The 18,844-nt window shown below is 51.8% G+C and overlaps 1 protein-coding gene across 1 annotated transcript in view; it reads left to right on the plus strand.

The window, feature by feature from the left end:
* Window positions 1–13,643, plus strand: part of IGFBP5 (insulin like growth factor binding protein 5) — a 17,554-nt gene extending 3,911 nt beyond the window's left edge. The window contains exons 2-4 of the mRNA XM_007456953.1: window positions 11,530–11,759; window positions 12,062–12,181; window positions 13,376–13,643. Coding sequence (XP_007457015.1) covers window positions 11,530–11,759; window positions 12,062–12,181; window positions 13,376–13,507 — 482 coding nt within the window. The 3' untranslated portion in view covers window positions 13,508–13,643. The remainder of the gene's footprint in view (window positions 1–11,529; window positions 11,760–12,061; window positions 12,182–13,375) is intronic.
* The last annotated feature ends 5,201 nt before the right edge of the window (window positions 13,644–18,844 follow it).

The following is an 18,844-nucleotide window of genomic DNA, read 5'->3' on the forward strand; positions in this document are numbered from 1 at the left end:
AAGAGCGGAGGGCGGGAGGGGACTGGTGTTTTGCTAGGCGCGTTGCTGCGCAACGGGAGAGGGCGTCCGCCCGCGAGCCTGGTGCCGGGAGCGCTCCGGGCCCTGCATTTTATTCTGGCCAGTTCAGGGGCAAAGACAGATATAGAAACAGAGGGCAATGTGTGTGAGGGCTAGAGGGAGGCGGGAGACAGGAGTTATTTATTGGACCGAGCTCAATACATATGGGTGAGCTGGGTCGAGTCAAGGGAGGACCGAGCTTTGCTCTGAGCATTGTTTGGGGAAGGAGCCTTGTGGCTTTACTGGCACACAGACTTGCCCGGGTCTGGAAGATCTCTCTTGTGCCTGTGAGATATTAAGTTTGGGATACAGGGAGAAGTGGGTTCTGGGTTTCAGTTCTGTCATTCAGAAATAAGAGAGGAAGAACAGAAAATATGCTTCTGGGAAAGAAAGAAAAATGACCTAAATAAAAATGAATTCAGCCTTTGCTTCTTTGAAGGGTTTGGCCCTCCATCACCCTGGCTTCCATTCCCAGCCTGGTCCAAATGCCATGTTGAAATCAAGTTCCAGAGTTAGGTTTATTGGCCAAATTTTTGTCTGGGTTGAACAAGATTACGGAAAACTGAAGGAGACAGATTCCTTTCCCACCCGTATCCCCTCCCTTTGAAACAAGTCTTTAAGAGGCTGGCTGTGCCCTGAGCCAACCAAAATGGGAGCCGGGAAGACGAGAGAGGGTGCTTTTAACTTAACTTTTCTTGCCTTCCGTCTCCCCTCCCTTCCCCCTCTTTCTGCTTTGTCAGCTCAGACTGGAAGAGCAAGCACAGTTGGCCACAGTGAGAGCTCATTTTCTTTCCACTTCTCCCCCTACCCTCCCCACCTCCACCCTGACCCCTTTCTTATCCCTCCCTCCCATCCCACCCCCTTCTCCATCCCCCAACTCCAAGGCCTTCCCCTGAGGGCTTCAGTTCTAACTTGGAGCAGCTGTGCATTAGTCCGGGGGCTTGGATTGGATCTGAGCAGGCAGGTGGGCTTGCAGCTGCAGAGGGGGGACCAGGCTGACCTAGGAGCCAGAGGTCACCATGAGGGTTACAGCAAAGGGCATGGGAGCAGGAATCCCAGCAGAAACCCTGGTCCCCTTAATGGGGAAGGGGGGGCGGGGTGAGGGGGAAGGTGCTAACAGGAAAAGAAGGTGATTTTTGTTATCTAAAGTTTTTACTTTGTACCTGAGCAGTGTCTTTGAAACTGAGTTATTTAATGTATAGAAAATAAAATTTTGGAGAAGGGCCACCACACTCCAGGTCTATTGCCTCCAGAAATGGGAAAAACGCCATAAACAGACCAGGTACCAATGAGGTCCCACCGGAAGCAGAAGTGAAGAGGGCGGAGCCTGTTTGGTGAGGTTTTGAGATTTTGTTTTGCATTTTTACTATGGTAGGTCCAAAAGTTGCAATCCCCAGAGACCATCCTTCAAGTGTAATCTGGACATATGTTTTCCAAAACAATAAGATTTATTACATATCTGCAGGAAGAAATAAGCAAATTAAAAAAGCCAGTTCTAAGCTTCTGGTCCCCTCTCCCCATATCCACAGAGTCCCCCATTCTTGTTTCAAGCTCCAATTCTTGCCATGATATCTGTTATGATGTCTTTTTTTTTTTTCCTTCTTAAATATAAATCCAGAGAAGTGACTGGAAATCTCCATGAGAGGCAAAGTAGCCTTTCCTGCCTGGCCACTCAGCTTAGCTAGGTCCGAGAGTCTCTCCAGGAATTGTCTGGGTGTTGGCCAAAGAATGCTACAGCTGGAAGGAACCCGCAGTGATCATGGCATCATGGCAGTCAAGGCCCTCATTTTACAGATGAGGACTCTGAGGCCCTAAGTGCAAGTCACTAGCCCAGAATTAGGCGCAGGGTTAGAGGCAGAGCCAGGGCTAGAACTCAGCCTTAGAATCCTGTTGAGCCTAGGCCTCCGTTCCGCTCTCCCTGGCTTTCTTCCTTAAGTCACTAGGTCTCTGGCCTCAGTCTGGTCTAACCTGCAATGAGGTCTTTGGCAAATATCGCCCGAGGCTGTCATCCCATAGCTGTGGGGAGGCGGGGCAGGGAGCTGGGGGCCGGGGCGGGTTGTGAAGATGAAATAAGAGCTCAGAACTGGGAGTGCTCCATTTGAGGGGAAGAAGTGAAGTGGCCCCAAAGTGGAGAAGGCAGTACCCCTTTATTTTCAATCCCTCCCCGTTCCGTCCCTTTTTCTGCACGGTCTTGCAAGCAAGGCTGGCTTAAGCCAGTGGTTTGGGATGGGGGCAAGGAGGGTAGTGTGTTCAGTCAAGACTTCAGGTCCATGTGCCAAACCTCATTTCCTGAATGACAGGGAGCTGTCCTGATGCGGGCAGGCAGGCAGGCAGGCCCTCGCTGCTCCTTGGCTAGGCAGCGGTCCACAGTCGCTAAGGAGCCCGCGGCACAGAAGTGGCCGGCTTCCCAAGGCAACCAGCCTCCACCAGCACGGGCTTCCATGGAGCCGGGCAGCAAGATGATGAGATCTGAGCTCGGGTCCGATGGGATGAGGGTGAGGGAGTGATTGGGGGATTTGCGCATCAGAAGAAAAAGAGGGAAAACCATATGCCACACAAGTTGATAAGGAAGAGAGAGAGAAGGTCACCGGGTTTTTGAACGTAGTCAGGTATGTGGGAGCTCTTTCAGAAAGAGAGGAGAGGAAACCCTCCAGATTACAGCTGGGGGGCCTCACGTTGATCTGAGGAATTGCTGAGAGCCGTCCTCATACATCCTGGGTGCTGGCACAGCTCCTCCTTTGGGGGCTTCTTAAGAAGGAGGCAGATAAGGCTGTCTTCCCAATAGGTTAGACCGGCTGGCCCCAACATTTTTGGCAACAGGGACCGGTTTCGTGGAAGACAATTTTTCTACGGACCGGAAGCAGGGGTGAGGGGGAATGGTCCAGGCAGTAACACCAGTGATGGGCAGCGGCAGGTGAAGCTTTGCTTGCTCCCTGCTCACCTCCTGCTGTGCGACCCGGTTCCTAACAGGCCACGGACCGATATCGGTCTGCGGCCTGGGGGCTGGGGACCCCTGGCTTAGACCACCAGGTGAGCCCTGGGGGGTGTTTTAAAGTAAATAGGTTATCTTATTTTTGATCCCTCACCTAAACCATCGGAGATCAGCCCTTCTCTTACCAAATCCTGAAGCAAAACCCAGATTGAATTTGCACTCAGAACCTAGCCTCATATGACCTCTGCTGGTTTGCAGAGATGTTTTACATGGGCCCCTATTATCCCGAACTGGGTAGATTGTACCATTACAGCTGTACTGGGGAGCTGCTCCCCAGTTTCCCTGTCACCTCAGTGAGGATGGCTCTCCTTCCAGACCCTTTAGAACAGCACTGTCCGACTGAAATATAATACAAGCCACATACATATGTAATTTCCAACTTTCTAAGAGTCACTTTTTTCAAAAATAGGTAAAAAGAAAGAGGTGAAATTAATTTTAACTGTATGTTTTAACTCAACGTACCCAAAATATTATAATTTCCACATATACTCAAAATAAGCAATTATAATGAGATATTTTACATTCTTTCATGTTAAGTCTTTGAAATCTGAAGTGTATTTTACATTTACAGCACACCTCAATTCAAACACCAAATTTTCATTGGAAATACCTGATCTGTATTTTTCGTTTTCATAAGATTTACAGTTGAAAAAGTAGATGCATATACCTGAGTTGCCCTAAATATACTCAAAAGTTTTCCAATAACCAAGGATATTTTTTTAATTTAAATTAATTTAAATGAAATAAATCTTAAAATCCAGTCCCACTAACCACATTTCAAGGGCCAAAAGCCACATATAGCCAGTGGCCACCGAACTGGACAGGGCAGAGGCCACCAGGAAGCCCCTCCCACACCTGAGAAGGGAACTACTGCCTCTACTCTCTTCCTGCCCCACAAACGTCAAAAAGGAAAAGAGTCTGAGCTTTAATTGCCAAACAGGACAGACTCCCTTGTTTGACCCCTAGCAAGTCTCTCTTCTTAGGGGAACCGGGTTTGAGAAGGGTAGGTATTAAATCTTCTTTAAATGTTTGGTAGAATTTAGCTGTGAAGGCATCTGGTCCTGGATTTTGTTTTTTGGGAGGTTTTTGATTATTATTTCAATCACTTTATTTGTGATCAGTTTATTCAGGTTTTCTATTTCTTCATGATTCAGTCTTGCAAGGTTGTATAATTCTAAGAATTTGTCCATTTCTTCTAGGTTGAGGACTTAACAGGGAATTTGGCTACTTAATTGTGCTGTTCTGAATGGGCCGTGACGAGTCACCAGTGGGAGTGTGGCCAGGTCGGAGAAATGGTCCCTCACTTCCTGCCTCTCTTCATCTCCCCTTCCCCCATTCAAAGGCTGCCCCCCACCTCACCCCTCCATTGCCTTCTGGTTTGGGGTGTATATAGGAAAGAGATAGAGACGTTTCTACTGAGCATGTACCTTCCCCAAGTCGAGAGAGATACTGGACGACTGGATATACTCATCTTGGGAGTTGCACATAAGTGTGTATCTCTTATGTGTAAATTTATCACCAGCTGCCGCCCAGGGATCAAGAAATGTGTGCCAGAGTCATGGCCCTGAATCCTAGTTTGTCCCCAGGGGAAAAAAATTAGGAGGATCCTTCCTTTACAGTGGAGGATGTGTGAGTGGGACCCCAGCCTTTCATTCTGGGGAAGTGCCGCCAACTTGACACCTGCCATATCTACACTGTGGAAAGGTGGTGGGTCACCTTTTCTCTCTCCACCTTTAGGGAAAAAGACCTAGTGCCTTAATGCAGCATGAAGGAATAGGATAAGACAAAGGACAGACTCCCAGGCTGAGTTCTCTAAGCGGGAATCAGTTCTCAGAAGCGCTTGGGCAAAGCCCCTCTCACCTGAGGTTGGCAATCAGGCTCCCCAGAGATGAAGGTAGAGCCATCACTTCCCAGCAGACCTTTCTTCAGTCCAAGGCGCCTGAGATCTTGTGATCTACAAGTAGACACCTGTCAGCCACATATCACAGCAACCAGATTTTTAGTTGATGATGGGAACAAGGGAGGTGGGAGGCAACAGAGACCTACCAAGGCGGAGACCTACGCTGAGAGTTCATTAGCACGTAGCGGCTCATAGAATCCTCACAACCCTATGGAGAAGGGGCTGTTGTCATCCTCCCTATAAGTCAGATGAGAAAACTAAGGCAAGGAGAGGAGAGGACGCAACTAAGAGAGGTCAAAGTACACCTGCACCAGGATTTATTGAACCACGGTTAGCAGCCCCATCTTCCTCCCAAGAAGCGTGACTGAAGGTCAAGGGCTGGTAGTCTGGCTCCTGACTCTGTTTCTTTGCTTTGCTCTATGGTGTCTTTATTTCTGTGCTCAGGATAGAGATGTTACATACCCACGTTGGTTTTCCTGGCCTGAAATGGCGGGGGGCTGTAAAGGAGCTCAGGGGGCTAAGCCTGTTGCTCTCTCTGTCCAGTCACTAAGTCTCTGAATCTGCTCCCCGCCTCTGCCATGTACCCGAGGTCAGCAAGACTCCCCGCCAGTGTCTTTTTGCAACTCCTACCTTCTTGCAACTGGTTCCTTAGGCTAACAGTCGTTTGGGTTTCTTTTCCTCTCGGGAAGTCAGTGTTCCTTCCCTTCTCAGCCCATAATTCAGGTGAAAAAGAGCCCAGAACATGCATGTCTGTTACTAACCACAGAAGAGAAGAAAACAGAGTCTTCCAAGAGAGACTGGAGCAAGGTAGGCACTGGTCAGTGATGTTACGGGTAGGAGCGGGAACGGTGCAGCTCCCCTGGAAGGCTCTGCGGCCCTCCCTACTGCCCCGTCCCCTTTTTCTTTATGCAAAAGCACACACAGTGTAATTGAGTCTCTTGGCATCTGCAGCTGGGATATGGTCAAACTTCAGGAGACTGAGACATGTCTCACATTTTTTTAAACAGTGAGCAGCTGATCCAGCATTTTCGCAGAAGCCTTATGTGTAGCAAAGAGCAGGAGACTGCAGGTTGGCTAGGAAACAAAGCCAAGCTGACAGGAGGCACGGAGAATCCAGCCATACCCAGGCATGGATCAGTGCCCTCGGACGAGCTGCCCAGGGGAATTTTGGGCAGTGATGGAAGTGTCATCGATCTGTGCTGTCCAATACAGTAGCCGCTGGCCACATGTGGCTATTGAACACCAGAAATGTGGTTGGAGCAACTGAGAAGCTGAGTTTGTAATCTGATTTAATATTTATCCATTTCAACTGTATTGGACACAGCACAGTCTTAGATCAAAGAAGCCCAGTAAATCCAGGGGACCCTACTTCTTCCCACTCCTGTGAGACTCACCTCCCTGCCAACTTGTTCCCTCTGCAGCAGCTCCTGTGTCTAAAGGCAGGTGCATGGGTGACATGACCCCTCAGGGTACCCACTGAGCTCTAACATGCCACAGCTGGCATTACAGAACTGCTCCTAGACCTCCTGCGCTCTGTCTCGTGAGCAGATTCACGCATCTCTCCATTTAAAGATTATTTATTGAAGACCATAGGCTGGAGAGACCAAGATAAATGGCAAAGTTCTCCCCTTAAGAAGTTTACTGTTTGAACTCCACAGAGGGAGCTAGAATGAGAGGGAGTGGAAACCCAGCTCCCCTTTTCATTCCTTGTAGAGAGATTCTGGGTGAACCCCTCTTGTCTTCTGGCTAGGAAAAGAGACTGCTCCCAGGTCCAAGTGGCCTGGCAAAGCCCCACATCCTTCCTGAGCTGCGAGTTCCAAGTACACCTCAGCTTCTCCGATTTCCGTAGGCAGAGTCACAATATCTGGTCCACCCATTTTCTCTAAGTTTGATTATGAGGTCAAGATAGTGTGGGAAACAAACACCAGGCTGGGCCCAGGCTGTTAATGGTGCCAAGGTAGGACTAACAGCCCTAGGGTGGAAGGTTCGATTGCAGGAAGCAGAAGGTCCCCAACTGGACCCGCCCCATCGCTGGGCTCGAGGAGCAGGTGGGATGAGAAGGCTTCCTAAGAGCAAGTGCCTGATCCTGCTGCTAAAGCAACCTGCGCCTGCAGGAGAACTACAGTGAGAGGGCAGGTTGGAGACAGCGGTGGGGCTTGGGGAGGGAGCATGCATTGGCACTTGTGCTGTGAGGAGCAGTGCCCACCCTGGGATGCCTCTGGGTCCACACTGGCTGGGCCTGCACTCAGACACACTCAAGGTTCACTGGGGGAATTCCCTGGTGGTCCACTGGTTAAGACTGGGCACTTTCACTGCCGGGGCCCTGGTTCAATCCCTGGTTGGGGAACTAAGATCCCACAAGCTTCATGGCGTGGCCAAAAAAAAAAAAAGATTCACTGGGACATGAGGATGGCACAGTCCTCAAGCAGGTTTTCGTGTTGCCCTGGGGAGTGCCTCAGTGGATGTTGCTGCATCAGTGTGAATGCGCAGCGCCTTATGAATGAAGGAGAAACTGAGTTGCCCACCCTAACATGGCAGGGGCTGGGAGCATCAGCCCGGGTGGCAGGACTGGGGGCAGAACAGAGCAGAGAATCAGATAGTTGTCCAAAGATAAATATCGGGACAATATGAGAACCCTTGCTTCCTTCGTCGTTGGATAGATCATGGAGTTAAAGGGCCCTGCCTCAACAGCTTCCCAGAGGAGGGAACAATAGTGAACATTCCCTTGCCCACTCTCTGCAGAATCCTTTCAAAATAACATCTAGAGATAGGAAGGGAGGTCCTAGATCTGTTTCCCTTCTTTCCCTGACCCTGTTTCAGGTGCAGATTAAAGAAACAGCAGGGGGTTACACACTGATAGCATTGCCCCCCCACACACCTGCCTTCTACACCCTGAACCCCCGTGGGTCCTTCCCAGTCCGTGCATGTCCATCTCTCTGACTCTTTCCATGCATGCTGCAGACACACAAAGAGGGGAGCATTGGGGTGGTTGTCAGAGAAGTAGGAGAGGGAGGCACACAAATTCCAGATTTTAAAATTATTTACAGTCCCTACAAGGAAGCTCCACGGACGTGTTCTGCGGCCATCGGTCTCCTCTGCCACCTACTGGCCGTATGGAGGTACTGACATGCTGGTCGACTGGCTTCCAGAACCTACTGCATTGCTAAATTCCCTAGATTGCTATTCACGTGCAGGGCAACTTCACCAGGAAGTCCTCCCTTATATCCCACCTAAATCCCTTCTGCAACCTTGCTCCATTTTCTTTGGATGAAACAGCTCAGGAGCTGCCAGTCTACTTGTGCCTTCTTGTTTTATCTAAAACTTAAACCCTTCCAAAATTGCAAGCCTATTTATGGCTCAGCTACAAAGCAGCTGAGTAGGGCTAGTTGGCTCTGGCATCCCAGCTCCAGTCTTACTTTCCAGCCCTTTAATCTTCATGGCTCTGCCCTGGCTCCGCTCCAAGTTTCCGCTGTCTCTCTGGAGCCTACAGGTGACCACAAGACCCTGATTAGTATCTTTGATACTCGACTCTCCCACTGCCTAAGTAATAGGTCCCATGGGGTTAAGTGGCACCGAAACCCGGGAGGCACATCAAAACTTTAAGTCTGCCCTTCAGAAACAGCCAAAGAGACTGCAAACTGGGGAGGGTATGCCCTGAGGAACCCGGCCTTGGTGAGGCCAGGGGAAGGACAGAGGGTTTGCAAAAGTACTCTGAGTTCCTTAAAGAAGGCACTTCGTTCCCCCAGTATCATCCCTGCTTAGTCTCAAAGCTAGCGCTTTTGGACAGAAGACCAAGAAAGGTCAAAGTAAATTGCCCCAAAGTTTCTTGAACCATTGTTAACAGCCCTATCCTCCTCCCAGGAAGGGTGATTCAAGGTTAAGGGCAGCCACAGCACTTCTCAAAGATTCTAAAATATGAAAAGTCTTGAGAAGGGCTGCTGACCTTGGGGGAGGGTGGGCATTAGCCAATGTACTTGCACGACCACCAAAGCCAGAGAGAGAAGCTCCGTGAGAAAAGGTGAAAAGGCATCTGGAGGATCACACCCTCTGACCAAAGGGACAGGGGGCCCCCAAAACAGGTGACCAGAAGAAGGTGGGTGGCACTCCCACCCCAGATATCTTTAAGAGCCAGAAAGAGCACCGCTGGGATGGGTGCGTGTACTTGTGGACACAGGGATGGTCTATTGGAGGGATTCGGGGAGCTGGAACAGCCGGCCACTGGGAGTAAGCAGCTCAGGGGACCTCTCCCGGTGAAGAGCCCAGATCCACAGGTGCCCCTGAGGACAGTCTGCTGGCCCTCTGGGCCAGGCCAGAGCAGCCCCCAAAGGAGATGCTCATCCTTCCTCCATGCGTCCCACCCCCAGCCCTCTCGCCCTCCTCCCCTCCCTCCACCTGGTTACAATCTTGACTGGGGAAGGCGTGTGGCCATATGCACACCCAGAATGCTCCCAGCCTTTCAATAGCAACCATCGCTTGCCCTCTCCCCTCCCCCACTGCTCAAGCGAGGGTCAGAGTGCTTGGGGATGCCCAGAGAGCCTGAGTGAAGTGTCAAGTCACTCAGTAAGATGTGACCAGGCAATGGTTCGCTTTACCTCTCCTCACCCCCTCCCTCAAGACCTGGGCCTCAGGTTTGGGCCTGAATTACTAGATAACAGAGCCCTAATCTTTCACTTTGCACAGAGTCCCCCAAATCAGCTTGCTCCACCCTGCATCCCACCCCCATCCTAGCTAATCCCACAACCAGGAAAAGTTGGTTTACGCCAAAAACATCACTCTGTTAGCTAATCTCCGGAAGGCTCCATTCCACCTGCCAGGTGCATCACCTTGTTGATTTATCACCCCGGTGGGTTTTGATACAGTCAGAGCACAGGGCAGGACATGGTGGGAAGAGGGAGTGAAAGGCCAGAAGGGGACAGGGATCCTGGTACCGAATTTTGTTCAGGGAGAGCCTGCCCGCTGCTTTGTCGTTTGCTTTCTCACACCTCCTTCCCCAGAAGCTGCTTCCCTTCCTCTCCTGTGGATAAACACCCAAGTCAGCCGCCACCCAGAACACTGCAAACCTCTGGAGGCTTCTTTAGGGTGGGGAACTTCCCTGCCAGGGCCTTAAGGACCGGATTGCCTACTTGATTAAATCTGACAAATACTGAGCCAAGAGACAAACAGGTGCTTGGGTGCTTCCTGCCACCTGCCATCCTGACCAGGTTAGGCCAGGCCTCCAAATACCTCTCTTAACACACACCTGGAACTACCCCTGGGCTGAAATCTCCTGCCCCGGGGACACCAAACAGTGTCCTCTCACAGAACTGCTCCCTCCCTGCACCTCTCCGCGTCACCACCTCCTCAGATTCCCCTCCTTCTATTTCCCAACCCATGCCTTGCCGCCTGGGCTCCCGGGCAGCCCAGTGAGAGCAGCGAGGGTGGACAACAGGATTATTCTTCAGTCTATTTGAGTTATTCAGGGTCACCCCAAAGCCCTATTTTCTTTTTTAAAATTTGAAAAGAAAAGAGGGCAGTGAAGACAGGGTTCCCTGCCCGCACCCACCCTGCCCTACACCTGCTCTCACCCTGGGCATCCTGCCCACGCTCTGCCCACCTGGGAAGAGCAATCGAAGACCTCCTGCCCTGGGTCTGCCTAGGCTGGTGGGATCAGGGCGCTGAGAGGAGGGACCCAGAGAAGGGCGCCTGTGAGATGAGAATTTCATGGAAATCTGTGAACCAAGAAAAGGCCGGGGGCTGGAATGAACAGATCGACAAATAGATGAACAAAGTCCTAGTTCTTTAAAGGTCATAAGTCAGCTAAATATAGACTGTCACCAAGTCACTGCTATATATAACCACTCCACCGGCAGCCAGCAGTCTGCCTCTCTTGGCCTGGAGCTGAGTTATGTCCCAGCCTCCCAGGGCGCAGAGCACAGAGCCAGCTCTGAGAAGGAAGCAAGGCCCCGGGCTTCCACGTCTCCCCCAGCCGCCGGCACTGATCCCCTCCAGACCCCACATTTCTGGCTCTCCCGGCTCCCCTCTTCCTGTTCCGCCTGATGGTCCCCAGCCCCCTGCCCGTCCAGACACCCCAGGACCCTCCTGCCCTTGGTTTCCCAGCTCCAGATATATCTCAACTCCAGCAGTTCTGAAAACACCAAAAGGACGGACTTGGCCTCTTGTCCACGTTCTGGCCATCGCCTATTTCCCCCGACAGCCTAGGTCTCCAGATTGTGTTCTTACATCACAGCCCCGCCTCCGGCCACCACCCCATCTACTTAGCCAGCCCCCCAACAAGCAAGCCCCTTCCCACAGCCCTCGCCCTCCCCGTCCCCAAAATATCCTCTCCCTCCTGTCCGACGTCCCCTCCTGTATCAGCCTGACTTTTCCAACACTCTCCTACCCCATGAAGTCGCCCTGGATTTCCCACCACTTACACGAGTGTCGACTCGTGCCCTGGTTCTCATTTCCCTGCTTTCCCCAGTTTGGACGAGTCCAGGAGGGCAGAGAGCCCGTGCCCTCACCCCAATCCTTCGAGCCTCGGGCTCTGCACGGTTGGGCCTCAGCCCTCAGAGGCTGAGCCTCCGCCCCCTTCTCCCTGCAGAAAGAGACTCCCGCGAGCACGAGGAACCGACCACCTCCGAGATGGCAGAGGAGACCTACTCGCCCAAGATTTTCCGACCCAAGCACACCCGCATCTCCGAGCTGAAGGCCGAGGCCGTGAGGAAGGACCGCAGAAAGAAGCTGACCCAGTCCAAGTTCGTGGGGGGAGCTGAGAACACCGCCCACCCCCGGGTCATCTCTGCACCTGAGATGAGACAGGAGTCTGAGCAGGTGAGTCTCAAGGATTCTCTCCCCATCCCCCTCTGCATCCACACCCCGCAGCCTCCGCCCCCGCCCCAGCTTTCCACCTTAGCCCGCGTCTAAATGAGCGTGCGTGGCAGCACTTCATTCGCCCAGGGGGCGCGGCAGGTGAGGCGGAGGGAGACCTTGGATGGCAGCCACTGGGGGCAGAAGGCGGTGACTCTCCGTACAGACCCTTTACCACGCCCCCCATACCCCAGCCACGCTTTCTGCACGTCCTGGTGGTTCCCGCGGGTCCTGGCACGCCTCTCACCCCTCCTGTCCGCACACAGGGTCCCTGCCGCAGGCACATGGAGGCTTCCCTTCAGGAGCTCAAAGCCAGCCCACGCATGGTGCCCCGCGCCGTGTACCTGCCCAACTGTGACCGCAAAGGATTCTACAAGAGAAAGCAGGTACGCCCCGTGCCAAGCCCCAAGTTCAGGGCACTTGCCAGAAACCTCCACCTCTAAATGCCTGGATTTCTGTCATTAACAACACTTTGTCCCAAACCTCCAAAATCCTTGCACCCGTCACAATCGTGATTGTCCCTATTCCCTCCTACACTATAATCTACTGACGTTTTAATGATTCACCTTACATACATGAATTCATCTAAAAAGGAAACTTTCTATCACTGCGTCACATCACACGTTGGATGTGTTATTTTCTGATAGGCACATACAAATATATACATATACATGACTCTAAAACATGTTTTAACCACATACCACTTGAAATCATTTAGTGTCCCATTCACAGCCAGGCTACCCTTTGGGCAACCCTACTGCTGGTTAAGCAGTCATCTGAGCCCGTTAAGGAGTACACATTACCTTAGGGTAGTGATCTCAGACTTCCTAGGGCATCAGTATCACCCCCGAGGTCTTGTTAAAACACTGATTGCTGGTCCCACCCCAGAGTTTCTGATGGTAGGTCTCGGGCAGACTCTGAGAATTCGCATTTCTAACAAATGCCCTCCCAGATGACTCTGATGAGGGCACCCCTCCTCTAGGTTAGGAGTCAAGAACCAGACAGCGTTGGGTGAGTGCTTGGCTCTCCTGTTTACTAGCTGCGTCCTCTTACCCCAGTTAGTCAATGTCTCTGCCTCCAGTTTCTCATGTAAGATGGAGAATAATTGTACCTATTATTCTCACATGATTATGAGGAATAATGGACTAATCTTTATAAAGTACTTAGAACAGTACCTACAATATAGTAAGTGTTAAGCGGTGCCTTATATGTGATACAACTATACAAGTGATGCCTCCTATTATTACTATTATTTAACAATTTAATTTATCATCATTTTCATCATCATGATCATGATCAGGTTATATCATTCTCTGGAAAACACCAAGTTGGAGGACCCTGAATGGGTGACATAAAACAAAGTCGTTTTGACATAAAACAAGGGCAGACTGCCTAAATCAGCACTTTCCCCCACCCCGTCCGCCCATGCACTGTGGACACCAGAACCCCCAGGGTTGGGTACAGCTCCCTCAACTCTCCGGGGGTAAGGATCTGTCTTGAGGCAGGGAGGATGAAGGGCCAGGCAGGAGCAGAGCCTCGGGGTACAGCCATCCTCACTGCCTGTCACTCTCCCACCCCAGTGCAAGCCTTCCCGTGGCCGCAAACGTGGCATCTGCTGGTGCGTGGACAAGTACGGGATGAAGCTGCCAGGCATGGAGTATGTGGACGGGGACTTTCAGTGCCACACCTTCGACAGCAGCAATGTTGAGTGACGTGTCCCCTCCCCATCTTTCCCTCACCCCATCCCACCCCCCAGCCCCGACTCCAGCCAGTGCCTCCCTCCACCCCAGGACGCCACTCATTTCATCTCATTTAAGGGAAGAAAATACATATATCTATCTATTTGAAGAAACTGAGGACCTCGGAATCTCTGGCAAGGTCTCAACTTTGAAAACGGCAACAACGGAGATGCACAAAGCTAAGGAGACACACACCCCCCCCTTTAAAAAAGTTTTTGAGGCAAGTTGAATGAACAGGGAGGGCAAGAGAGGAAGAACAAGAGAAAGAAAAGGGAGGGAAGCAGATGTTTGTGAGCGAGGGGAGGACGAGTAGTCACGAGCAGGAAAAGCAGAGCGTGGGCCGGAAGCAGCCACCTTTACGTCCAGCCCTGGCCGAGGTGGGGAGCCGCTTGGGCAGGAGCGGGTGCAGCCCCAGGTGTGGCCTTCGATGACACCCTTGGAATTTGCCCAGTTTGGATGGGTCACAGGGGGAGAAAGGAAAAGACAACAGGCGTCAGTGCCTCTCCTGGCTCAATCTCCCCCTGCAGCCAGCGGCTTGCACGGCTCGATGGGTCCCTCCTCCCCTCCCACCCCGACACTGTGTTCTCTCTCCCTCAAATTTACAAAACCTAAAATGCATTCCATTCCTCTCAACACAAAGCAAATTCATAACTGAGTGATATTAGGTAGGTAGGTGTTCCTAAGTGGATCCATGAATATGACGTATGTGTGCATATTTCACTCCCCATGCAGACTTTGAGAAATCAATCCACACCCCAATAGTGGGAAGATGGGTTCTTCCAGGGCGGCTAAAACTCTGCGCTGAATGAAGCCTGTAGTTTCAGCCCTTCATTGCATCCAGTTCGCAGCTAGCACAGCCTTTGTGGGGGAGGATAGGCTGGAAAAACAAAAAGTGGGCTTGTATTTATCTACAAGGCTCCATATAGTATTATATAGGCATATAAAATCTATTTTCTTGATTTTTTTCTTCCTTCCTTTCTGTCAAAGGTTTGCATTAACTTTTCCAAGTAGTTCCTCTGGGGGCGTTGAAGAGCGTCCTTATTCTGAGAAAACCAAGAAAACCCATCTTCCTGTAATACAACCCATAATGCCTGCCTCCCATGAGCAGCAGCAAACTCAATCCTTTGTGGGACACAGTGTTGGATTTTTTTTCGTGATTTCCCGTGTGTGTGTGTTCATGTACCACCAAGCCAGGTGGATGAGCACACCCAGCGGTGCACCCACCAAGCTCCCCAGGACATCCCATTCACCTTTAGACCCTTGGGAAGTCACTGTCTCTGGACTCCCACACCCAGTGAACCCAATAGGTCCAAGTTTGACCCCCTGGTCCTGCCCAGCCTTTTTGTTTCATCTGGACAGAGCCTGCCTTTGGAAAGCCTCCTTCAGCCTTCATGCTGGCAGAGCAGGAGAGAGACTGAAATGAGAGATGGCAAAGAGGGAGATGGAGGTGAAAGGTTTAAATATGGGGAAACAGTAAAAGTGATTGTTCAGGCCAGAGTAGATGAAGAGAGGGGCAGAGCTGGAGAGACAGGGGCTGACTGTCCCGCTCTAGCTTTGGAGCAAAGCGACAGAAAAGAGAACAAAGCCAAGAGACACTTCCCGGCTCCCCACCTGATAATCCCTCTGGAATTTAAGGGGAAGGAGAGAGGAAGATGGGGGACCAGGTTGTAAGAGGGAAATGTGCTTAATCCAGGCCTTGGGGCCGGGGAAGGTGGGTAACTTTCGATGGGTTCTAGACTGTAGCGGCTGGACAGAAACAAGGATCGGTAGAGACCAGCCGTAGTTTGGAAGGGACAAGCCTATGAGCTCATCTGCCCACCTTCACCCTGCAATAAGAGACTGAGGCCAGAGAGGGTTTCAAGCTCTTCATCCACTCTGGCCAGTTCTGGCTTCCGTCCTGGGGTGGAGGATGGCAGAAAGGCCCAGGACAAGCGGGGAATGTGTGTTTTGGGGGTGCTGTCATTTGGCAGCCAGACTCTGAACCAAGAAAAATCCCATCCTCCACGGACTCCCCCAAACAAATGGGTGGCCCTGGGGCTGCCCTCTGAGGATGGAGATCGCCGGCCAGGAGAAGGGTCTTGGACATGGCAAAGGAGACCCTGTCTCGCTGTGAACGCAGCTTTCTCCCCTCTTTCCTGATGACATGACGCCATGGAGACCACACCAGCATCTAACTTGGGGACGGTGAAAAGGGATAGCTAAGGAGCAAACACACTTCAGCTAGTGGAAGGCCTGCAGCTCTGGAACTTGGGGGGATGTCTCCTGCTCCCCCAGCCAGGACAGTTGGCTGGGATGGAAGAGGCAGTCGATCTTCGCAGGACAAAGGGCCTGATGGGTTTGGCAGCCGTGAGGACTTCCCTGACCTGCTGTGTCACCGTGCCCCATCTCTCTGCGCAACTGTCCCCAAACCCCCGATTCACATTTCAACGCCTTAGGCCAGTATCAGCCTTTCCCACTTCACTGTTCTTTCCGCCCATTCTTTCTTTGCATCTTGATCAGTCGTCTACCTGGGATCTGCCGAGTGGATACTGGGGGGTCATTCCCCCTAAGAAAAGACTGAACCAGGGATTTGCAGACCTCTCCCCACCCCCAAGGCCTGGACCTGGTTCCTGAGACGGGCTGTCTTTCCCTCCCGCTGTTTACTGGACTTTGAAGGGGCCTGTGCTCCTTCCATGGGCTCTTTGCCATCAGCCGTAAGGTGGGGGATTGGGACCTGCTTTAACGCCACCCGTCTCTTCAGGCCTCCAAAGCTCATTCTAACCAACCCAAACCTGTGAGTCTCTCTCTAGTGCTTTGCAGGGAGGATGGGGCGGGGGGAGGATTCTGGTCAGCTGGCCACTCCCTAGAGGATGCTGGACCTTCAGACAGAGGGAGGTCTGGCCTGAGCCCAGGGTGGGAGCCCATGGGGAGGGAGACATTGAGGAAGGTGAGCCCTCCCCTGGGCGAGGTGGTGGGAAGGCAGGTGTGGTGAGCTGCCAGCTGTGAAGTCCCGGAGCAGGAACCTTCTTGACCCCAGGCTGCCTGTTGGCCACTGTCTGCTCACCCAGAGACTCACCCAGAGAGAGCTCTGGGTTTTCTACGGCCTCAAGTCTAAACGTTGGCCCACTGCGCCAACAGGAGGTCTGTCCCCATCCCCCTTTGACTCATGCCTCGCTCTGGCAGTGAAGACCAGTGTTCCCATCTGCTGCCAGGTCACTTAGGGAGGCCTAGCCAGGACTGGTTCCCCCTGCCCCTAGAGCTGCCCCACGCACCCAGGCAAAGCAGGGCATCTGGGACGGAAGAGACTCGAAAGTTTCTCAGACAGCCAGGCCTGGACAGACAGGCCTGGAGACATTTAGCCCCCACACAGAGGGAGGATGGGAGGCCCTGTGTGGTCCCACCCCTTGTCCCCTCGCCCATTTCCCTATCATCACCTCTGTGGTCTCCATGGTAACCCAGCAGGGCCAACCTCCTCCAGGGAGGCGGGCCTGGACCACCACTCTCCCACTGCCCCGCTTGTCAGCAGCCACAGGGCTACCAAGCAACTGCCAAGCCCCCCTCCAACTGGGGCAGTGCCCCCACTCCATCCGCTCAGCCCCCAAGAGGGATCCAGCTCAGATGGCAATTGCAGAGAGGAGTGGGCCAAGGAGAAGCAACCCTCTGGTCTCGGAGAGGACAGATTTGGCTTCCAAGAGAAAGGAGGCTCTATTTTGAGAGGTAGTGGGCCAAGGGAACGGAGGTTACCGGCCAGCAACCTGGGCGTTGTACTGTCTTTATTTTTAAAACCACTAAAGTGCAAGACTTATTTTGCGCTATTCTCCACTTTTTTTTTTCTCATAGGCTTTTGGTGTCTTTTTATAAACATACTTTCTTGGTTTTCTAATGGAGTATATAGTTTAGCCATTTCCACAGACTCTGGCCTCCTCTCTTTAACTTGTTTTGGATGGGAGAAAGGGGAGGTGAGGGGGGGTCAGCCGCCCTGCACCCTTTCACCCCGCCTCTCTGGTCCTCGGCCACCAGCCTGAGTCCCGGACCGTCTACCACCAGCATCACACAGTAGCCCACATGGATAGACAGTTGTCAGACAAGATTCCTTCAGATTCCGAGTTGCCTACCGGTTTGTTTGTTTTTTAGACAGCAATAACCACAGCACATATTACTGTAGTTCTTTATAATTTGACATACATACATACATACCATAGCGCTATTCTCTCCTCTTTTTTTGTTTTCAACTTTTTTGTTGTTAATAAATGCTCATAATCTTTACTGGTGAAAAGGATGAAAAAAAAAAAAAAAACCAACAAACAAAACCTGTTTGTGGGAAAAAAAAAGAAAAAGAAAAAGCGGGGGTAAAAAATCACCTGAATGTGGAAGAGCTCACCTCCTGTTTAGTGTTTTGTACGTAAGGAAATAAAAAACGAGAAAAACGAAAAAAACAAAACAAAAAACCTGAGGATCTCACATTTTATTAAAAAAGTGAAGATTGCTGTATACTATTTATTCACCTTATAATTTATGTTACTCCTTGATCTTTGTCTTTTGTCGTGACAAAGCATTTATTTAATAAAGTTATGCATTCAGTTAGCCTGCGTCACCTTCCTCCGAGTGTCCAGGGAAGGTAGGCGAAGGGAGAGAGAGGACAGAGGGAAGGAGAGAGGACCAGGTGGAGGCAAAAGCGGTGCCTGCTCCCTTCAGAGGGGCCCCCAGACCCAAACCCAGGTGCCCCCTTCTCCATCTCTCCAAAACGCTTTCAGTGAGTTCACTACACAAGGCGCTTAGGCGGGAGGGTGGTCCTGCAGCTTCAGCAGCCGTCATCACTAGGACTGTTATCATTTTTACCATCTAATCTCAGCTCCTGCTGCTAAAGAAAGCGATCTTAATCAAGTCCTAAGCAAATGATGGGTCTCTTCTCCTCAGAGAGGACTTTAAGGAAGGCAATGCTAGAATGTTCCTCTCAAGCTCTCAACTCCTGGGAACCTCTGGCAGAGGTGAATCCTACCTCCTGCTGTTGCCTAGCACCCCATTGCCATTTCCGCCCGCTGAAGAGGAAAGTTATGAAATGGCTAGTAACTCTGATTTCAACCCTCCAGCGGCGTAAGGACCACAATTCCTACACTGTTCTACCATCCGCCCTTCCTTCCTCCGGCCGCTTCTCCTCATCTCCATGTCCCCTCTTTATCTGCGAGCCCACAGCAGGGCACTGCCCTTCATGCATCCCCCTGACCACCCCCAACAAGGGCCTTCGTCCATGGGCACAGCAGGGGGACGGAGTTGGGGGCATCTCCACTCTGCCCGACCCGGACCCCCCCCCCCCGCGGGCCCCGCCCCCCC

This window comes from Lipotes vexillifer, unplaced genomic scaffold, assembly GCF_000442215.2.
Source record: "Lipotes vexillifer unplaced genomic scaffold, Lipotes_vexillifer_v1.1 scaffold526, whole genome shotgun sequence".
Classification (NCBI taxonomy): Eukaryota; Metazoa; Chordata; class Mammalia; order Artiodactyla; family Lipotidae; genus Lipotes; species Lipotes vexillifer.